This window comes from Lipotes vexillifer, unplaced genomic scaffold (genome assembly GCF_000442215.2).
Source record: "Lipotes vexillifer unplaced genomic scaffold, Lipotes_vexillifer_v1.1 scaffold426, whole genome shotgun sequence".
NCBI classification, from domain to species: Eukaryota; Metazoa; Chordata; class Mammalia; order Artiodactyla; family Lipotidae; genus Lipotes; species Lipotes vexillifer.
The window spans coordinates 3161606-3185041 of record NW_006779491.1 but is presented as its reverse complement, the minus strand read 5'-3'; the positions used below and the strand labels follow the sequence as shown (position 1 = coordinate 3185041).

The 23436-nt window shown below is 48.5% G+C and overlaps 1 protein-coding gene across 1 annotated transcript in view; it reads left to right on the top strand.

Moving 5' to 3' along the window:
* The window catches only part of KATNIP (katanin interacting protein), a 155688-nt gene that overhangs the window by 110983 nt on the left and 21269 nt on the right, over window positions 1–23436 (top strand). Inside the window, exons 14-17 of the mRNA XM_007452838.1 lie at window positions 1523–2390; window positions 16351–17073; window positions 17890–18095; window positions 20183–20261. Coding sequence (XP_007452900.1) covers window positions 1523–2390; window positions 16351–17073; window positions 17890–18095; window positions 20183–20261 — 1876 coding nt within the window. The remainder of the gene's footprint in view (window positions 1–1522; window positions 2391–16350; window positions 17074–17889; window positions 18096–20182; window positions 20262–23436) is intronic.

Below are 23436 nucleotides of genomic sequence, written 5' to 3'. Positions count from 1 at the left end.
ACCGCAAAAAAAAAAAAAAAAAAAAAAAAAAAAATGTTTTTGTGTAAAGAGGTATGGCCAAATAAGGCAGTAGCAGGAGGAGGTGTTATTTGATATTTTTTTCTTTTCTTTTTTTTCCTTTTCTCTTTTTTTGGCTGCATTGGGTCTTCTTTGCTGTGCGCGGGCTTTCTCCAGTTGCAGCAAGCGGAGGCTACTCTTCATTGTGGTGCAAGGGCTTCTCATTGCAGTGGCTTCTCTTGTTGCGGAGCATGGGCTCTAGGCGCACAGGCTTCAGTAGTTGTGGCATGCGAGCTCAGTAGTTGTGGTGCACGGGCTTAGTTGCTCCGTGGCATGTGGGATCTTCCTGGACCAGGGCTCGAACCCGTGTCCCCTGCATTGGCAGGCGGATTCTTAACCACTGCGCCACCAGGGAAGCCCCCTAATTTTAAGTATGACCCAAGAAGCGTTGAACACCTGCCTGATACGGGGCACATGTGCTGGGAGAGGAGGAGACAGAAGGCTATCAGGGACCCTTTTATGAAGGTTACTGTATGTCATGCTGAGGGGTTTGGAATTCATCTCATGGGTCTGGTGTTCTCCACACAAGTGCAGCGCCCACACTGCATCCTCTGGGCTCCCCTCCACTTGTGGCCACAGCTGCGTTGGGACAGTCCCGGGCGTGCTGACTGGGCACCACTTCCAGCGCTTCCAGCCTCTAAGCCTTTCTGTTTGGGTCCTTTTGCCGAAGCCTCTAGAGGGCCTAGCCTGTGGTCATGGAGGGGAGTCAGTGTCCCCAGGGGCAGCCATCAACAGCAGGGAAGGGAGTCAGTGGATAAACACTCAGCCTCCCGCCTTTGGAGGGACACTTCTGAGATGCATTCTGCGGGTCCCTCACAGTATCCCAGGTGGATGGAGCCCCAGTTCCCCACAGCAGTGACCAGCCCCAAAACCTTTTTGGGTTTTCACCTGCCCTACCTGACTCTCCCTCTTAGGAGCACCTGCTGATAAGCTACCTGCACTCAAACCCTTATCTCAGGCTCTGCTCTCAGGGCCCCCAAAATATGGCACCCATGAAACCTAGGGCATCTGCATTTTATGTGCCTGCCAAGCTTTTCTGACGCAGGAGGCCCAGGAACCATACTTTAAAGAACCCTCTGCTATAGGCAGTGAAAAAAAACATGAAGAATTTCACAAAGGGATGTGACTGGGCCAGATCTGCTCTTGTAGAAAACTAAGGCCGCAGGATCAAGAGACAGGAAGCAGGGAGACCAATTAGCAGGCTGTTACCTGTGTCCCAGCAGGAGGTAATGATGATGAAGATGGTGATGGAGGCCGCCTCTTTGTGAAAGTCCTTTGATTTATAACATATGTAACCCTTTGCACCGAAATGAAAAGGAGTCTGATTTAACAGCCCCAGTGCTGTAGTCTCAGAAAGCTCACGTTTCCAGCGTCCCACATTTGTCTTTTTCATGTGCTCCTTTCAAAATCTGATACATCAGTCCCATGCCACGCATCTTCATTTTGTGAAATTTTGTGTTTTCAGGATCTTGACATTGGGGCCAAAAACGTGAAGCTTTGTGTCAACAAAAAACTCATCTTTGATGGCAACTTAGACAAAGGAGGTGACGAGGCCCCACAGAGCATCCTGGTGGGCCTGCAAAATGAGAGAATGGAAAACAGCATTGTTGCCCACTCAGAAGAAAGCAAAGATGCCCGCAAGAGGAACAGCACCGATGGGGACAAGCAGCTCGGTGCCAGTTACTCGCAGCCAGCTGGAGCAGCAGAGGATGTGAAGGCATCTTCACAAGGACATTTATTTGGTGGAAGGATGAATTCTCCTGACTGCATGAAAGACAATTTGTCCAAGTTAGAGGAAGAGTGCAGCTTTTTAGCCGCACCATCCTCGCCAGGTGGCATGCCCAGTGTCCCTCCCCACTCCTCCCCCGCGGAATGCCCTCCTCCTCTTGATCAAGAGCTCTCGCTGATCCAACAGCTGGAAAACGTTATGGGCAGAAAAGTCTCTGAGCCTCCAGGGAAAACCCCATCCTGGTTACAACCTTCTCCCGCAGGGAAAGGCAGGAAGCAGGGAGGCCCGAAGTCAAAACCCCTCTGGCTGAGTCCGGAGAAGCCGCTGGACTGGAGAGGCAGGCTTCCGTCAGAGGATATCGTCCGTGAGGGGCCTGGAGAGACCGAGGCCGGAGATAAAGACCCCAGGCGTGAGCAAGGGCGGGCAAGCAGCTGGAATGTCATCGCCAGCGAGAGAGCTCAGAGAGCAACCCCCAGAGTCTGCGGTGATGACTTCGACATCTTTAACCAGCCTTCCCACAGGGAGCACCCTGCTAGTGGGAGGAGGGGCCTGAGGAAGGAGGCCCTCAGTAACAGTCATGGTGATGGCCAGCCAGACAGCAGAGGTAAGCTTGGGAAGCAGTCTGACTCGGGGCCATCTCACCTGAGCCAGGGCCACTGATTGGCATGAAGCCATTTTGCTCCCTGGACCTCAGTTTCCTCATCTTCAAAGCAAGTGGGTTCTTCTCAACTAAGGGTCACAAATTCCCTTTCTCAGGGGCCACAGGGGTGGCAGCAGTGAGTGAAATGGGCAAGGCACACGTTGCATATATTTGTCATTACCTCCAAGATATGTTCCTTTATCCATTTTTCTTGCAAAACATGGCTTTTCCAATCTAGACTGTTATCCCACCTCCGATAGAGACGTTGGTCTCTAAGAACTTCACTTCTTTTTAACCATACCATTAGAAAAATAATACAAGTGTGATGAAAAATAGCAATCAGTTTTTGCCTGGGGGTTGGAAGGACTATAGGGAACGGTGGGGACTATGGTATTCAGGAATACAAGACCAGATCTCCCTTTTCCTTTTATCAAGAGAAATCAAAATTGTAGAATATTCTTGTTTTTCAACATTGGCAACTGATGGAGATTATTTTTAAACCACTGTGTGGGTCAAAAAATGTATCTATACATCTGCTAGCAGGATTCACCTGCTTTGTGAACTTTGCAGTAGATTATCTCTAAGAGATCTGAAAGGAGGTGCCAACGGCTGGGTTTCTGAATATTTGCTCTCAGATTTGGCTACTGGGATGGAGTGTAGCATAGCAACAAGGAGTCAAACCATTTGAACTCAAGCTCTGCTACTTATAGGTCTGGGACCTCTAGACTGGGTCCTATAGAGCTGGGCATTTCCACTTTCTGAGCCTCAGCATCTTCATCTGTGAAATGGGAATGAACCCCCACGCCCCATAGTGTTGTGAAAAATGAATGAGTTGATAGCTTCAAAATATTGACCAGAGCCTGGCATGTGGAAAGTGCTCCAGAAGTGGTGGCCATGATTTCAACACTAGCTTCTACATCCTTTATTGTCCTCAGAGCTCTTGGACCTACCAAGGCAAGGCTCACCTCTAGATCCTCTGAGTTTATCCCCACCCCCTACCACACAGGAGCAGAAGCCCTGGAGTCAAAGTGACTGGGCATGTATCCTGGCTCCCCACTGCCAACCCACACTGTGGGCAAGTTCTGAAATCCCCCTGAGCCTCAGTTTCCTTGTTTATAAGGACACCAGTAATATCCAACTCACGAGGGGCTGGGAGGATCAAATGAGATCCTACGTGTGCAGCCTTTGGCACTGTGCCTGGGGCATAAGCGCACCCAACAGGTGTTAGCAGCTGCTATTTATTATTATTATTGTTGTTGTTATCATCATCATCATCATCATGATCCCCATTCTGTGACTCTGCCTCTTGGTGTATCTGTATGTGAAGCCAATGTATATATTTTTAGTGAATTACGTTAGCATCTGCACTATGACTGTCTACTGGACAGACCCCAAAGGCCTGCATTTAGCCAGAGTTTACACATAGAAATGTGAAGCGTTTGTGGCCTCTTTCAGACCCTTGATGTTACTTAGGGCAGAGCAAGTCCCTCAGACTCTTTGAGTGCCTTTCCATGGTGAGTGGCTGGCTCCCTTCTCCCAAGCAGGGCTTCCCCTTCTGGCTCCCCAGCCTTACACATTCTGCTGCCCACCCCCACCAAGACTTAACCCTGAGACTGGGTATCACGGAGGAGAGCACAGTGGGAGAACAGAACCGAGAAGCTCTTTGGGGGGCGGGGACTGCGTTTTCTTTGTGTTGGGGTCCCCAGGACCCAGGTGCCTGACTCATGGTGGGTCTTCTGCAGTGTGGGAGAAATGATGGAAAGAAGGAGCTGCAATGGCTAGATGCATGGCATGTTTGCAGTAAGCCAGGCTGTCATTTGGGCGCACTACTCAAACGGGTTCATTTAATCCTCATACCAGTCCCATTTTACAGATAAAGAAAATGTGAGGTAAGAAAGCAGGGTGAGACGGGAGTTTCGAGATGGTGGCATAGGAAGATCCTGAACTCAGCTCCTCGCGTGGACACGACAAAACTACAGCTACATGTAGACTAATTCCCTCTGAAAAGGACCTGAAAACTGGATGAACAGAGTCTCCACAAGAAAGGGTAAAAGGGCGGCATCAAGGCAGATAAGAGAGGCAGAGAGATGATCACATCAAGGAAAATAACCACACCCCAGGTGTGACAGTCCACAGATGGGAAGGATTACACAGGTACAGTTACTTTCCCTGGGGATTGAGGGATTTGAGCTTCACATCAGGCACCCCAGTCCTTAGATCCTGCACAAGAGAGATGAGGCCCCAAAACATCTGGCTTTGGAAACCAATGGGGAATACACTCAAAACTATAGAACTGCAGAGAATGGAAAGCTAGCTTTTAAAGGGCACACTCGCACTCACTCCACCTGAAAACCAGCACAAAAACACCAGACTGAAAAGTGCATGGACCATAGATGAATGGGACCCACCTACTAATCTTGAAGCATCTTCTGGAGAGGCAGGAATGAGTTGGGATGCTCCCTGGGGACTGAGAAACTGGAGGGAGCCATTTTCCCAGTCTCAGGCTACCTTGCTGATTCCAATGCTGGTGGGTGCCATTTTGGAATTCTCCCTCTAGTCTGCTAGCACCAGTCGGCACACCCCACTTAGAGCCCCACCCACCCCTGCACCTCAGCCAGGCCTCACAGCTGACTATGTGATAACCCTTCCCACTAGAACCCATCAGCCATTGTGGCCAGCATTGCAGTCTTTCCAGGGGCCAGCCCTGCCCACCAACGCATGGCAGCAGCATCCACGACCCTGCCACAACAAGAGGGTGCATGCAACCCATAAGGGGACACTGCTTGAGGACCTGGCTCTGGTGGCCAGGCATGATTGCATTTCTGAGCCCCACAGGACATGTCCTACATAAGGCCACTCCTTCAAGACCAAGAGAGGTAGCTGATTTACTTAATATATAGAGACAAACACAGAAAATTAGGCAAAATGAGGAAACAGAGGAATATATTCCTATCAAAAGAACAAGACAGAACCACAGAAAAAGAGCTAAACAAAACAGAGATCATCAATCTACCTGATAAAAAGCTCAAAATAATGGTCAAATGATGCTCATAGAACTTGGGAGAAGAATGGACAAACATGGCGAGAACAACACAGAGATAGAAAATATAAGAAAGTATCAATTTCAGCAGCAGATTGGATGAGGTAGAAAAACAAATCAGCAAGCTGGAAGACAAAGCAATGGAACTCACTTAGAGCAGCATAATGAAAAAAGAATTTTAGAAAAATAAAGATATTTTAAGGGATCTTTGGGACATCAAGCAGAATAACATTCATATTAGAGGCTCCCAGAAGGAGAAGAGAGAAAGGGCAAGAAAAATTATTTGAAGGAATAGTGGCTGAAAATTTCCCTGGGGAAGGAAATAGACATCCAGGAAGCCCAGAGAGTTCTGAATAAGATGAACCCAAAGAGACACCCACCAAGACACATTATAATTAAAATGGTAAAAGTTAAGGATAAAAAGAGAATCCTAAAAGCAGCAAGAGAAAAGCAACTTGTGACATACAAAGAAATCCCTTTAAGGCTGTCAGCAGATTTCTTTTCAGCATAAACTTTACAGGCCAGAAGGGAACGGCATGACATATTCCAAATGCTGAAAGAAAAAAACTTCCAGTGAGAATTCTCTGCCCAGCGAGTTTATCATTCAGAATTGAAGGAGAGATTAAGAGTTTCCCAGGTAAGCAAAAGCTGAAGGAGTTTATCACCACTAAACTGGCCCTACAAAAAATGTTAAAGTGACTCTTTTAAACTGAAAGTAAATGACACTAATTAATAATATGAAAACATACAAATGTAAAAATCTTAATGACAAAGGTAAATATATAATAAAAGTAGTGGATCAATTAGTTATAAAGCACAACTTCCCTGGTGGTGCAGTGGTTAAGAATCTGCCCGCCAATGCAGGGGACATGGGTTCAAGCCCTGATCTGGGAAGATTCCACATGTCATGGAGCAACTAAGTCTGTGCCCCACAACTACTGAGCCTGTGCTCTAGAGCCTGTGAGCCACAACTGCTGAGCCCATGTGCCACAACTACTGAAGCCCGCACGCTCTAGGGCCCGTGCTCTGCAACAAAGAGAAGCCACCACAATGGGAAGCCCATGCACCGCAACGAAGAGTAGACCCCGCTCGCCACAACTAGAGAAAGCCTGCGTGCAGCAACGAAGACCCAACGCAGCCAAAAATAAATAAATAGATAGATAAATAAATAAATAAATTTGTTTATTTAGAAAAATCAATTATAAAGCAAGCTTGAAGGTTAAAAGGCAAAAATGTTAAAAATTAACTAAAATTACAATAGTTTGTTAAGGGATACATAAAATAAAAAGATGTAGTACTTGTCATCAAAGTATAAAATGTGTGGAGGGGGAGTAGAAAGACAAAGCTTTGGACTGTGTTCAAATTTAAGTTGCTACGAACTTAAAACAGACTGCGGCTTACCTAGGATGGCATATGTAATCCTCATGGTAACCACAAGCAAAAAACTCACGGTAAATACACAAAAGAAAATGAGAAAGGAATCTATATATAGCTCTAAAGAAAGCCGCCAAAACCTAAGGGAAATGAGAAAAGAAAGGAACAGAGAAGAACTACAAAAACAGCTAGAAAACAATTCACAAAATGGCAGTTATTACATACTTACCAATAATTACTTTAAATGGGCTAAATTCACCAATCAAAAGACAGAGAGTGGCTTAATGGATTAAAAGAAAAAAACACTCATCTATATGCTGCCTACAAGAAGCTCATTTCAGAAGTAAGGACACACGCTGACTGAAAGTGAAGGGATAGAAAAAGATATTCCATGCAAGTGAAATGAAAAGAAAACTGGAGTAGCTATTCTTATATCAGACAAAATAGACTTTAAAACAAGACTATAATAAAAGACAAAGAAAGGCATTACATAATGATAGAGGAGTCGATGCAACAAGAAGCTATAACATTTATAAATGTATATGCACCCAACATAGGAGCACCAAAATATATAAAGCAAATATTGATGGACTTAGGGAAATTGAAAGCAATACAGTAATAGTAGGGGACTTTAACACCCTGCTTACCTCAATGGATAAATCATCGAGACAGAAAATTGATAAGGAAACATCAGACTTAAGCAACACATTATAGCAGATTGGATTAACAGATATATACCAAATATTCCATCCCAAAGCAGCAGAACATACATTCTTCTCAAGTGCACATGGAACATTCTCCAGGATAGATCACATGTTAAGTCACAAAACAAGTCTTAATAAGTTCAAGAAGATTTAAATCATATCAAGAATCTTCTCCAACTACAGTGGTATGAAACTAGAAATCAATCACAAGAAAAAAAGTGGGGAAAACCACAAAAACATGAAGATTAAACAACATGCTACAAAACAGCTGGGGTGGGGGGCGGCATTGAAGAAATCAAGGAGAAACAAAAAATACCTGGAGACAAATGAAAACAGAAATACAACATACCAAAATCTGTGGGAGGTTCTGGGAGGGAAGTTCATAGCAATACAGACCTACCTCAAGAAATAAGAAAAATTCCCAATAAACAATCTAACTTAACACCTAAAGGAACTAGAAAAAGAAGAACAAATAAAGCCCAGAATCAGTAGACGAAGGAAATAATAAAGATCAGAGCAGAAATAAATGAAGCAGAGACGAAAATAAAATACAAAAAAAATCAGTGAAACTAAGAGCTGATTCTTTGAAAAGATAAATGTAGTTGACAAACCTTTAGCTAGACTAACCAAGAGAAAAAGAGAGAGGGCTCAAATAAAATCAGAAATGAAAGAGAAGTTACAACTAATACCACACAAATACAAAGGATCATAAGAGACTACTATGAACAATTATATGCCAGTAAATTGGGCAACCTAGAAGAAATGGATAAATTCCTAGAAACAAACAATCTTCTAAGACTGAATCATGAAGAAATAGAAAATTTAAATAGACCAATTACTAGTAAGGAGATTGAAACAGTAATCAAAAATCTTCCAACAAACAAAAGCCCAGGACCAGACGGCTTCACTGGTGAATTCTACAAAACACCCAAAGAAGATTTAATACCTAGTCTTTTCAAATGCTTCCAAAAAATTGAAGAGGAGGGAAACCCTCCAAACACATTTTATGAAGCCAGCATTACCCTGATACCAAAACTGGACAAGGACATCACCAAAAAAAAAAAAAAAAAAAAAAAAAAATCACAGGCCAATATCACTGATGAACATACATGCAGAAATTCGCAACAAAATATGAGCAAACCTGATCCAACAACACATTAAAAGTCTCATACACCATGAATAAGTGGGATTTATTCCAGGGATGCAAAGATGGTTCAATATCCACAAATCAATCGACGTGATACAACAAAATGAAGAATACAAATCATATGATTATCTCAATAGATTTAAAAAAACGGTTTTGACAAAATTCGACATTTACTTATGATAAAAATTCTCAACATTGTTGGTATACAGGGAACATACCTCAACATAATAAAGACCATATGTGACAAACTCACAGCTAACATCATACTCAATGGTGAAAAGCTGAAAGTGTTTCCTCTAAGAGATCAGGAGCAAGACAACAAGGATGCACACTCTTACCACTTTCATTCAACATTGGAAGTCCTAGCCACAGCAATTAGGCAAGAAAAAGAAATAAAAATCATCCAAATCAGAATGGAAGAAATAAAACTCACTATTTGCAGATGACATGATACTATATATAGAAAACCATAAAGACTCCATCAAAAAACTGTTATAACTAATAAGTGAATTCAGTAAAACTGCAGGATACAAAATCAATATACAGAAATATGTGGCATTTCTATACACTAATAATGAACTGTCAGAAAGAGAAGTAAAGAAAACAATCCCATTTACAATTGCATCAAAAAGAAACAAAACCTAGGAATAAATTTAATCAAGGAGGTTAAAGACTTGTACACTGAACGCTATAAGGCACTATTGAAAGAAATTAAAGAAGACACACACACACACAATGAAAGATATTCCTTGCTCATGGATTGGAAGAATTAATATTGTTAAAATGTCCATACCATACTCCTAAAGCAATCTATAGATATAATGCAATCCTTATCAAAATTCCAGTGGTGTATTTCACAGAGCTAGAACAAATAATTCTAAAATGTATATAGAGCCACAAAAGATCCCAAATAGCCAAAAGCATCTTGAGAAAGAACAAAGCTGGAGGTATCATGCTCCCTGATTTTAAACTATACTACATAGCTATAGTGATCAAAACAGTATGATACTGGCACAAAAAGAGACACAGAGATCAATGGAATAGAATTGAGAGTCCAGAAATAAACCCATGCACATATGGACTATTAATCAATGACAAAGGAGCAAAGACATAGAATGGAGAAAGGACAGTCTCTTCAATAAATTGTGTTGGGAAAACTGGACAGCCACATGCAAAAGGATGGAACTAGACCACTATCTTACACCATACACAAAAATTAACTCAAAATGGATTAAAGACTTGAATATAAGACCTGAAACCATAAAATTCCTAGAAGAAAACATAGGCAGTAACCTTATTGACATCAGCCTTAGGAATGTTTTTGTGGATCTGACCCCAAAGGCAAGAGAAACAAAAGCATAAATAAATAAATGGGGCTACATCAAACAGAAAAGGTTATGCACAGTAAAGGAAACCATCCTCAAAATGAAAAGGCAACCTACCAAATGGGAGAAGATATTCGCAAATCATATATCTTTTAAGGGGTTAATATCCAAAATATATGAAGAACTCATACAACTCAACAACAAAAAACAAACAAACAGATTTAAAAGTGGGAAGAGGGTCTGAATAGATATTTTTCCAAAGAAGACATACAGATGGCCGACAAGCACAAGAAAAGATGTTCTATATCACTAATTATCAGGGAGATGCAAATCAAAACCACAAGGCAATGTCCCATCACACCTGTTAGAATGGCTACTATCAACAAGACAAGAAATAATAAATGTTGGAGAGGATGTGGAGAAAAGGGAATTCTTGTACACTGTTTGCAAGATTGTAAATTGGTGCAGCCACTACGGAAAACAGTATGGAGATTCCTCAAAATATTAAGAATAGAACTGCTATATGACCCAGCTATACCACTTCCGGGTGTTTATCTGAAGAGCATGAAAACACTAATTTGAAAAGATATATGCACCCCCATGTTCATTGCAGCATTATTTACGAGAGACAAGATATGGAAAAAAACCTAAGTGTCCACTGATGACTGAATAAAGAAGATGTGGTATATATATATAGTATATATGTACATGGAATAATGTATGTACAATGTAATACTTCTCAGCCATAAAAAAGAATGAAATCCTGCCATTTGCAACAACATGGGTGGACCTTGAGGGTGTTCTGCTAAGTAAAATACGTCAGACAGAGAAAGACAAATGCCGATGGCTTCACTAATATGTGGAATCTAATAAACAAAACAAACAAAATAAAACAAAGACAAATTTATAGATATGGAGAGCAGATTAGTGGCTACCAGAGGAGAAGGCAGTTGGGGTGTGGGTGAAATGGATGAAGGAGGTCAATTGTATGGTGATGGATGGGAGCTAGATTTATGGTGGTGATCACCTTGTAGTGTATACAGATGTTGAACCACAATGCTATACACCTGAAAGTTATATGGTTAAAAAAGAGAAAAGAAAAGAAAAGGTGAGGTTTAAGTAACTTTCCTCGGGTCACACAACCAATAAGGGTTAGAGCAGGATTTGAACCCAGGCAGTCCTGCTCCAGCATCCGTGCTTTGAACTACTACCCTACAGTGCCCTGTTTCCCCAGCTGTCATCAGCCACCTGCCCCAGAAGAGCTAGGCAATTCCAAACCTTCCTGGTAAACAGACCCAAAAAACTCTGAGAGTTATGAGGTGATGGGCATTTTTCTAACTTGTCCATGTTCAGAAGACTTTGTCTCACTTTAATTTCCTTCCAGGCATTTCACTGCTTGGCTCAACACACATTAAGAACTGAGCCCCTGAGATTTCATGCTTGTTAAGCTGGTCGTGCTAAAAAGGAAAGTTGCTTAGAAATTTTAAATTACCCATTACATAGAGCCAAATCCCATAGCCATGCCCGTCAGGAAAGGTGGGGGCCAAGCCCTCCAACAGTGCTTGTAGAATGAATGACTGCCCACGATCCTCCCTGGGACTGGAATCGTGCTGTCACCATAATAGAGAGCCTGGAAATCCTTTTGTTAAACGAAGTATCTCATTGTAATGACATCTGCATTTTGGAGGTGTCTTTATCAGGGGTCAGTTAGCTAGAGGTGAATGAAATCTCATCGGCCCAGTTTGAGCAGTAAAATGGGGTGCTATTTCAGAAGCTCCTGGACCCCCAAAGGCAGGAATCATCACATGAAGGAGGAACCAGAAAGCTAGTAGGCACCGAGGAAGCTTCTCCCTGACCCTCCAGGGCTGCTGGGCCCTGCCTCTGCTTCTTTGCAGGTCCACTCTTCCTCACCCCTCCTCTGTGCACATGGCAGGAAATGGCTTCGCAGTCCAAAAGTGACAATTTCCCAGCTCTAGCTCCAGAATGCAATTCCAGAGTCTCAGGGCAGAAGCTGATTGGCTGGCATGGGTCAGGTGTCCACTCCTAGTCCAATCAGCTATGGCTAATGGGCTGTTCACCTCGAATAAACGTGGTTCTGTTGCATCTCACTACATGCTTTTTCACTTCCCATTTTAATAGCAATTAATGCCTACCTTACAGTGGTGCCAGTGATTTTTAAAAACTGAAGTTCAGAATTTTGCAGTTCATATTAATCTCCACCAAAGAGTAGTTTTGAACCTTTAATCCCATCATCTCATACTGGTCCCTCCCAGACCATGCGGACTGCATATTAAAGCAGTAGCTTTCTGTTATCAGTTCAGATTTGTTGGCAGGAATGTTGACAGACGGGACAAAGCACCAATCCCAGCAGTTGCCCAACTCCCAAAGTCTAATGAGTCATGTGTGACAGAGGGAAACGTGGGCCCCAGCCTGCTGTTTCATCTGAGAGGTCCAAGACAAAGTCTATACCTCTCTGCTTTTAAAACCCAGGGCGTATGTACATCTTGGGGAGAATAGGTTAGAAGGCAGATGCAGGATGAAAGCCAAGTCCTGCCTTTCTTTTTTTTTTTTTTTTGCGGTACGCGGGCCTCTCACTGTTGTGGCCTCTCCCGTTGCGGAGCACAGGCTCCGGACGCGCAGGCTCAGCCGCCACGGCTCACGGGCCCAGCCGCTCCGCGGCATGTGGGATCCTCCCGGACCGGGGCACGAACCCGCGTCCCCTGCATCGGCAGGCGGACTCCCAACCACTGCGCCACCAGGGAAGCCCTAGTCCTGCCTTTCTTGCGCACCCCGGCAAGAAAGGCAGGCTGAGTCCCTGACGTGTGACCTTTGGTGCTTTCTCCTCGGTTGCCCTTGCAGACCAACCCAGCCCATTCATTTCAGCCAGTGGAAATCAAATCACAGTAAACTGAGGTCGTGACGATCCATATGGGAAGTTCCTTCTGCCAGATGTTAAGACTCATGCCTGGAAGAAAGGATGGAAGGAATTCCTGGGGTCTTGTTAATGACAGCTGAGAAGGAGGGGAGAGGACAGGAGGTGCAGGAGAACTGACAGGTGGAGGGGGAGTCCCTCGGCGTCCAGCCCTGAGCACAGTGGGTACGTGATGGTGGCGCCAACCACCCGTCCCTTTACTGGTACACATTTATTGAGCACTTCCAGGCACCAGGTTCTGTGCCAGGCCCTGGGATGCAGCAGGGAACGGGGCAGAAAAGGCCTCTCCAAGAAGGAGGGTGTCAAGAAGAGCCAGCGAAGTGGGGCTCTGGGAGAAGAGCGTTCTGGCAGAGGGCACAGCAAGGGCAAGGAGAGACCTGTGTCCATGGAATGAAAGGCTGGCGTGGCTGGAGTGGGATGCTCGTGGAGAGAAGGGTATGAGGCTAGGCTGGAGAAGTCAGCCGGGAGTTGGGGGTCCACACTCAGGGCCCTAGGGGCACGGTGAGGAGTTAGATTTTCTTTATTCTCAATGTAGTAGAGATAATGCCAATTAGAGGGGTTGGTGACAAACTCCATTTTAGGTACCCAGAGTTTGAAGTGACAGAGTGGACATGTCTGGACCAAGGGGGTCTTTGGAACTGGAAGATGGTAACCCAGGAAGAGAGGCCAGAAGTTGGCTGGTGTCAACGAGCAGGGCCTGCATGGGAGCCAGGAGCTGGATGAGGGCAGTGTTGGGAGGGGACGGCATGGAGCTGAGGGGTTTGGGCACAACCAGACTTAGAGTGCAGGGAGGAGTGGAGGGTGCCATGACACAGAGAGAGGAGCCATCGGCCGGGGACGTGGAGAACCAGGAAGGGGTGATGTCTCCTAAGCTGGTGGAGGCGGGGACTGCTGAGCGGAGGAGCTTTGCCGGGGATGTCAAGCAGGGAAGGAGATCTGGGGAAAGGCGGTGTGCTTGGAGTCATAAGTCACTTCAGTGGAGGGTTATGGGAGTTATAGGACTCTTATGGATGCCGGGAACAGAAAACCGCAAAGTGATTGACTTCAGGTGCAGCTGGGTCCAGGGGCTCAAATGACTGTCATCAGGACTCTCCATCTCTCAGCTCACGTTCCCCAGGTTGGCTTCATTCTCAGCCAGGCTCCCCCCACACAGTGTAGCAAAGGGCCTCCAACAACTCCACCCCTCCATCCTACCAGCTCAGCAGTGCCAATTTAAAGAGAGCCCCTCTCTCTCCCCATAGTCCCTTTCATGAGCCCAGCTTGGAAGGATGCTGTCAGTGTTTTGCCTAATCTGCACGGACTGAAGGTGGGGAAAATCAGAATTTTGTTCCTAGAAGATGGAGAAGTGGAGTCTGGGTGGGCAAAACAACAACTCTGCACACAGGAGCCAAGTTTCAGGGGGTCAAGAGAGGGTGATGGTGGTGAGAGAGGGCAGTGGTGATGAGGATGCCGTGTCTTCGGTGAAAAGAGGGAGAAAATAGGACGGTGGTGGGAGGGAGCCCCAAGATCAGATCAGTTTCCTTTTTCTTTCAGGTAGGAGAGATTTATGCATGTCTGCACACAGAGAGAGGGGAAGATGCCAGTGGGGAAGGAGTGATTGAAGATTCTGGAGAGAGGAGATAATTGATGGGGCCAGGCCCCCGAGGAGACAGGCAGAAAATGGAGTGCAGGGCGCAGCACGATGTGAACGAAGGAAAAACAGAATGTCAGTGTCATCAGCTGCTGTTTTTCCAGAATGACACCCTTAGATGGCAGTTAGCCATGGCGTGGCCTTGAGGACTGGCCGCTGCTTAGATGCACACGCCAGGGCTTTAACATTCTACAAGCAGGAGAGCAGGGCCCTCAGAGCCATGCCTCTGAGGGCCAGGCCCGTGTTCTCCGCATGCCCCAGACGCAGCTTCGGCTCTTGGAGCCAGTTTAAGCACAAGTAGATGTAAATTCCTTACCTTGTAATATACCTGGGTTGTTTGGTTTTTTAATAGAATTTGTCCCTGATTATAAAAATTACACGTAGGGAACTTAGAAGATAAGGTGTCAAAGAAGAAAGTACAAGTCTTTCCTACTCACCACGCAGAAACGAGGATATTAACACGTCGGGACATGCTGCCCACACTAGGAGAGGCCGCATCTAAAATGGCCTATCTGGCTCTTTCTTTTTTTTTTTTTTTTTTTTTTGGCGGTACACGGGCCTCTCCCTGTTGCGGCCTCTCCAGTTGTGGAGCACAGGCTCCGGACGGGCAGGCTCAGCGGCCATGGCTCACGGGCCTAGCCGCTCCGCGGCATGTGGGATCTTCCAGGACCGGGGCACGACCCCATGTCCCCTGCATCAGCAGGCGGGCTCTCAACCACTGCGCCCCCCGGGGAGGCCCCCGGCTCTTTTTTTTTTTTTTTGGCGGTACACGGGCCTCTCCCTGTTGCGGCCTCTCCAGTTGTGGAGCACAGGCTCCGGACGGGCAGGCTCAGCGGCCATGGCTCACGGGCCTAGCCGCTCCGCGGCATGTGGGATCTTCCAGGACCGGGGCACGACCCCATGTCCCCTGCATCAGCAGGCGGGCTCTCAACCACTGCGCCCCCCGGGGAGGCCCCCGGCTCTTTTTTTTTTTTTTTGGCGGTACACGGGCCTCTCCCTGTTGCGGCCTCTCCAGTTGTGGAGCACAGGCTCCGGACGGGCAGGCTCAGCGGCCATGGCTCACGGGCCTAGCCGCTCCGCGGCATGTGGGATCTTCCAGGACCGGGGCACGAACCCATGTCCCCTGCATCAGCAGGCGGACTCTCAACCACTGCGCCACCAGGGGAGCCCCCTGGCTCTTTTTTTTTTCCATGTAACATTCTTTCACAAGCCTTCCGCCTGCTATTAGGCAGTCTTTGAAACACCCCATTAGAGTCACGTGGCTGTGACAGCCTTCAGAACAGACCCTGGGGTTGCTGACTCAGACTCCGCAGGCAGCAGCATCGCCCTGGGTTGTGTGAGTTTCTGAAAAGGTTCTCACACAAGCAGAGAGTGTTCCCTTGATTTGCATGGTAGTCGCATTCTTAGAAAATTCAAAGTACACCGAGAAACACTGTGCTCTTTGTAAAACAACTAGGTTCCAGACTCGGGTGACCATAAACAATTTTTTTACCGACCTGAATGGTGCCTGAGACAGGAGAGCATACTCTGTGCCTGGAACCATCCCCGGCAGTGAGGGACAGTCGCATCCCTGGTCCCACCCTTCAAGTGCCAGCAGGGCCAATAGGCACTGAGACAGCCAAGAGCATCGAACCACCCACTGGTTTCTAGAATTTCCCCCTGAGGGTGACCCCCACCCAGCTGGGAGCCACTGGGTGAAACGATCTCTAAGGGTCCCCACTTCCACACACACCACTAATGGGGCTTCGCCTCTCCTGTGTCCTTCCTTCCAGAAGATGCCTGGTCCACCCGGACGCCACTGCGGCCCCAGTGGCCCAGCAAGCAGGAACACACCTTACGTGAATCGTGGGACTCCCTCACTGTCTTTGACCACTCCCACCGGGGACGCATCTCCAACGTGGAGTTCCAAGGCGACATCCTGGATGAGTTCCTGCAGCAGCAGAAGAGCAGCCGGCACAGCGACCAGCCGCACCCCTGGAAGGAGAAGCCGGAGCCCATGAAAGGACAGGACCACGGCTCCCTAGAGATAGATGACGGGGGTGACTTTAAAATCCCCGTCTTACCTTATGGACAGCACTTGGTCATCGACATCAAGTCCACGTGGGGGGACAGGCACTACGTTGGCCTTAACGGGATAGAAATATTCAGTTCCAAGGGAGAGCCGGTGCAAATTGTGAACATTCAAGCCGACCCCCCAGACATCAATATCTTACCGGCCTATGGGAAAGACCCCCGTGTGGTCACCAACCTTATCGACGGGGTGAATAGGACCCAGGACGACATGCATGTGTGGCTGGCCCCCTTCACGCTGGGCAAGTCCCACTCCATCTCCATCGACTTCGTGCAGCCTTGCCAAGTCGCCCTGATCAGGATCTGGAATTACAATAAATCGCGGATACACTCCTTCCGGGGTGTGAAGGACATCACGATGCTGTTAGATACACAGTGCATCTTTAAGGGAGAAATCGCCAAGGCCTCAGGCACCCTGACAGGAGGTACGGTATGTCTGTAAGAATGCTCTCGAAGCCCCTACCTGCTACTCGCTGAGGCTCTGAGGAAAAACGAAACTTAGTGGCTAGCCAGTGACAGATAGGTCTGTCTCCTTTCCAAGAGCTGGCCCGCTCCTCGCCTTTTGCTGCTGGGTGTGAAAGAGCTGACCTCATTGAAACGCCTCCCCTGGGTACCAGCCTTAGCCTCCTAGGGCCTGAGCCTGATGAGTGCAAGTGAGTTATGGAGGGAGTGCTCTCAGGAGACCCTGTAGGGCAGGGAGGGGTGTAGGATATGGAAGGGTCGGGGGGCGGGGTGGGGGGAGAAGCTAGGCAAGGATATCATTTCAGGGGAAGCCCAGCCTCAGCCTGATCCCAAGGGGAGCTCTGGAGTGTAAATTGCAGGGTCTGTCCTGCCTTAAGGCAAAGCAGCAGGGCTTTGGAACCCTCAGACTCCCCTGGTTGGGACGTAACTCCCACACCCTTCCAGGAAGGCCCCCTATAAGGATGGCAGAGGATCTGGATGGGGCAGCAACAACAACAGCTACCGTGCCTCACCCGCGCCTGAGAAACATCCCTTAGTTCACGACAGACCACAGTGATTCTCATCAGATTAGGTGCCTTCATTAAATCTATGTGGTTCTTATGGTCCGTGAATTCCATTTGCAAATGCGTAAAGAAGAATAAGGCTCAGTTACACAAATCAAGACCTGTTAGTGGTTTGGGACTTTCCAGCCCAAAGATTGATGGGTTTAGGTTACTGGTCTGCACATCACTGGGACGTGGGGTGAGCTGACTCTTCTGTCTTCCTGGTACCCCTGTTAGCTCCAGAGCACTTTGGAGACACGATCTTATTCACAACCGATGATGACATTCTTGAGGCCATCTTCTGTTCTGATGAGACGTTTGACTTGGACGTGGAGAGCCTGTGCAGCCTGCGGTGCGAGGAGGCGCTGAGGAGGCCCAGCACGGCCGACGGCCTGGGAGAGGAGAGGCCCGACACCCAGGCTGGCTCCTGGGCTGATGACCAGGTAGGACTGGAGGCGGGTGGGCACCCCACAGAGACTTCTCCTGACTCAGAGTATACCAGGAGGAATGAAGATGGATCTCCTTAAGCTGCTGGTACCCCCGTTTTGACATTTCCCATTTTTCTGCTTCATTTTTGTTCTGTAGGTCATATTTCATTCTCTAATTATTTTTTATTTTTTTGTAAACCAAAGTGAAGGAAGTATTCAAATTTTAATCAAAGCTAGGGGAAATCGGTTCTGTGTCATTTCTGTAATTTAGAGGTTGGCAGTCTCGGGAATTTTTGCTTTGGGTTGCATTTTGATCACTCACTGTTGTTTTTGATGGAAGGGCTAGAAATGCTTTCAATAGGCGGACTTGAGAATTAAAAGAATGATGATCCTGGCAATCACTTCTTGGGCACATACCGTGATCCAGTTGTGGAGCACCTTGTTATCGTGCTTAACCCTCGTGACAGCCCTTGGAGTAGAGATGATTAATATCCCCGTTTAGGAAACCAAGGCTCAGACAGGCTAAGGGCCTTGCCCAAGGGCACATCTTGGGTGAATAACAAGGCTAGAACTTGAATGCAAGACTCCAAAGTCTGTGCTTTTAATGGACAAATTATCAAAAATGAAAGATGACCTTCAGGGCAAGGGTCAGCCCAAGTCAAAGACGAGAAATCAAGGTGAAGAGACACCAGGGTCTCCGGGGATGTTCTTGAGGCCATAGGAGAAAGAGGAGACGGTTAAAGAGGGTGGGGGGGAAGAGTGGAAAGAACCAGGAACCACGGACAAAAGGTTCGGACACAAGAAGGTCATGACCAAGGCGGTACAGTGACATGCCCCTGCCCCGCCCACTCAGACAGGCTAGCTCGTTGTTGATGGTTGTCTCGATTTTTTCAAAGAAAGCCAGAAATCTGGATTGTTACGTAAAAATCTCCCCATTAAGAAATGTTGGCAACTAATCCATGGTGTTTTCAACCCTTCTGCAGGCCACAAAGCATGTCCGTGGTCTGGCTTTGCCGCGCAGGCCTCCAGCTGGGAGATGGCCTCGAGGCCTTTCATTCCCCCAACATTTTCCAAATGGCAAAGTCCCTGCTCAGGAGCTCTGATTAGGATCTAGGCCTGGGAGGGGCAGGGAGGGATCACTCTCTCTGCCTTAGAGATAGGTCCTCAAGCTCAGGGAGGCCCCGTCAGTGTCACACCCCTAGCAGGTGTCTGGGCTGGAGCCGCCCCACGCCCGCCTAGGTGTCCCGGGTCGGGTGCATCCACCAGGGAGCGTGGCAGGAGGTTCAGGGAGGGCAGGGCGCCAGGGAAGGCAGGAGGAGGCACGTGGGTTCCAGGGCAGCAGCTTTCCAGGAGGCCACTCAGCGTCAGGGGTTAACTTCTGGCAGACAACCTCCCTCTCCATCCTCCCCATAGCCAGGCAGGGGCGTGGAGGGGCTGTCCCTAGGGGCTGGACTGAGGGGTCATCAGGGTGTCACTGGCTACCGAAACATCGTCCCCACTAAACACTCTAAGATCCAGACAAGCGACTTCACCTCATTTTGTGTCTCAGCCTTCCTGTCAGGCACTCCTACCCTGACTCGCGGCGCAGGGATCTAATGAAGAGAGTTTACAGAGAGACCCAAGAAGCGGGCTGTGGCAGCCCACCGTGTCTGTAGACCAAGGCTTCTTTATCTGCCTGTCCGTGGGAATCACAGAGGAGGTTTGAAAAATGGAGATGCACAGGCCCCAGGGTTGAGAACCACTCTCCACGTTTGAATTCTTTCTTCTCCCTCCCTCCCTCCCTCCCTCCCCATCTCTCTCCCTCCCCGCTTCCTAGCTAGGGCCCTTCCCTGTTCCAGAAAATCTAATCACCTGAGCTGGTTAGTGTCAAACTCGTCCCCTACCAGTAAGAACTTCCGGCAAGGACTCAGATGCACTCAGGGTTTCTGGGCCCGCCGTATTACCAGTCATGGAGCTCCCACCAGGGCAGAAAACACCAGAAAAGACACCAGGACTTACCTGGGGCACAGAGTGGGCATCTAGCTGGGAAGATGTCCAGTGAGCTGCGTGGGTATCACTAAAATCACCCCCTTTCCCTCTGCTTCTCTCCAACCTGTGTGCAGACCCCTGAACCAGAGCTGCCCCCCAGCCCCCCTGTCCCTGAAGTCACCACGCCAGAGCCGGGCATCTACCAGGGCATCTGTGAGTACCTTCTCTGGGGGCAGTGTCAAGGGAAGGAGGACCTTCACGGGTTGGGGGTGGGGAGGGAGTCATGGCCACTTGGGACGGGGTTTCCCGGGACAGTTGGGCAGGTTGTACCTTGGCAAAGAGACACCAGGCCCCAGGATAAGTCAGGGCTGAAACCAGCCTGCATTGGTGACACTGGCCTGGGCAGGGCTGCATCCCTTCAGAAGAGGGGTCCTCCTGGCAGTGTGCCCTCCCAGAGGGGCATTTCTGCATTGCACATGCAGATGTCTTACGTGTTAGCTGCAGCCCTGACCCAGGAGGCGGCAGTCAGAGCCCAGAAGTTATAGAGCAAGAAGACGTAAGAGCCAGAGAGACTTGGGCATCTGTCAGTCAGGGGTTTGAGCTGCCCCTTCAAACTGGACCACAGAGCAGGTGATGGAGCAGAGAAAGTCTGTATCCTCCTGGCTCTAGGTGGGGTGGGGCAGCAGGAGTACCGGCGCAGGTGCCAGGTCTTCTGAGAGGTCAGAAATCTGGATTTTTACATGAGATCTCCAGATTTTTCAATGTTGGTGACTCATTTTACAGGAGTTTAAAACACCCTATGAGCCAAACAAAACACGTGTGTTCGGCCAGCCGGCTGCTGGCTGGTGGCCTCTGAGCAGATCCCGTCTGGGTCTCGCTGTGTCTGTTCTTCTGTCTCCTCTGCCTGTGCCGTTCCCGCCAGTTCCTCTCTTACTCCGCATACTTCCCACCAGCACCTCCGCCTGCATCCCAGGGAATCCTCAGGCCCAGCGTTGCGCTGTGATCTCTCCCACCGGTTCCCTGTTCACAAGGCTCTGGGGGCTTGCTCGCTGCGGCCTCCCCTCCTGCTCTTTCTTTTTTTTTAAATTTTTAAATTTTTTTATTTTTGGCTGCGTTGGGTCTTCTTTGCTGCACGCGGGCTTTCCTCTAGTTGTGACGAGCGGGGGCTACTCTTCGTTGCGGTGCGCAGGCTTCTCACTGCTGTGGCTTCTCTTGTTGCGGAGCACGGGCTCTAGGCACGCAGGCTCAGTAGTTGTGGCACGCGGGCTCAGTAGTTGTGGCTCGCGGGCTCTAGAGCGCAGGCTCAGTAGTTGTGGCGCTCGGGCTTAGCTGCTCCGCGGCATGTGGGGTCTTCCCAGACCAGGGCGCAAACCCGTGTCCCCTGCACTGGCGGATTCTTAACCACTGCGCCACCAGGGAAGTCCCCCTCCTGCTCTTTCTTGCCCCCTCGTGCCTGTCATCTGCCTCCAGTTATCTTCTGAAAAGAAGAGACACGCCATTGTCACGCCCCCTCCCCACCTCCCCACCATCATCTCCAGAACGAAGCCGAAGCCAGAATGTGTCAGAGTTTAGCCTCCTCCCCGCCCCCACCTCCCCCTGCAGGCTTCTGTTCCCTGCTCTCCATCCCTGCACATTGAAAGGAAGTCGACTGTCGATTGGGTTCCCAAGAAGCAGCCTCTGAGATGGAGTTTACTGGGGCATGCTTTTGGGGGAGGGCAGGAAGCAGGGCTGGTCAGAGGGAGAACTGGGCCGTGGGGCAGTCACACCAAGGACTCTGCCAGCTCCACAGGGAGCTGCAAAGTCCCCTGGAAGTTGTCCCTGAGTTGAGTAAGGGGGCTGGGCCTTTACACGCCTGTGTTAACATGTCACTGGATATGGGCTGGTGAGGGGCAAAGCCAGGGTTAGTCACAAGTGGGGGGACTCAGCTGTGGGCTGTCAGCTGTCAGCACTCCCAGCCACTGGTGGGATGAGCCCTTCAGCCCTGGGGATGGGAGGTGGGATCTGGGTGGTGCCCCACACTGTCCTCCACTCCGCCTTCCTAAGGCCTTGCTGTAATCCCATCCCATCCCCAGAAGCCTTCCCCACGGTGCCCACTGAGAATTCAGCTCTCCCTCCCTCACTCCACAAGGACAAATTACCTCTTAGAAAAGACGAAGTCTTCCTTTGAATCCTCACAGCCCCTTACTTTCCAGAACTCTCTCTCTATTACTTTGGGACTTTGGGACAACCGAGTAATTTAAAAGCCAACCTAATGTAGTCAAGAGCCTGGTTTGAGGCTTGGTTGCGTATCCCATTCAGGCACTGTGCTGGGGCTTTCCCTCCCTTATCTCACTCACAGCTCTTATTCTCCCCATTTTTCAGATTAGATTAGGAAACTGAGGCTTCGAGAAATTGAGAAAGCCACCCAAAGTCACACAGCTAGTACAAGGCCAAGAACGGGACCAAACATATCTGAATTCAAAGCCCAGGTCCTCACCACTCAACACATTCCCTGAGAGACTGCCTCACCCCAGAGGTCTTTGGGAAGAGTCGGCACCCCCACAGAGCTGTAAGGTCCTGGAAGACAGCAGTCATTTCTTGCTCAGTCTGGACTCCCCTAGGTTGGTCAGGATCCTGAGGGGCGGGGTCTGGGGGGAACAATGGAACTTGAATTCCAATTGAGTTAAGCAAAAAAGAGCATTTCTTAGCTTATGCAACTAAAAAGATCAGGCGTTGCCAGTTTCCCCGTACTGCTGGATCCAGGTGTGCAAATGACGTCATCAAGCCTTGGCATCTCCCTGCATCTCTCTGCCCTGTTTCTCACTCTCTTGTCCGTCTCCCATTCAGACTCTGTCCACATGGGAGCCCCTAGAAGCTGTACCCGGTAATCCCAGGTAAAAGAACTTCTGCTTCCCAATTAAGTCCAACAGTTGTCCCAGAATTGTCTCCTCACCTGGCTTGGGTCACGTGCCCATCCTTAACTAATAATCACCGTGGCTCACCTTGGCGGGCAGGGAGCGGAGTGTGATGGAAAACACGGATTGGCCCGGCCTGGGTCAGAAGCCCATCTTTGGAGCCAAGGGTGAGGAGTCAGCCTCCCATACAGTGTTTCAGAGGAGGTTAGAGGAAGGAAGGAAGGAAGGAAGGAAGGAAGGAAGGAAGGGAGGGAGGAAGGAAGGAAGGAAGGACGGAAGGAAGGAAGGAAGGAAGTCAGGGAGGAGCCACTGTCCTCTTCATCTGATGATTTCCCCAAAGATGCTGTATGTAAATGTCTGTCCCACTGAACCGGCTTCTGACCTTTCTCGGAAATGTTATTTCAGTGCCTTTGGGAGTTTTGCCCTGGAGTAGTGCTCCCAGACCTTTTTGCTGCAAGGAAAGTGTAATTTCTCTGCGTCTCTACTCAGCAGGA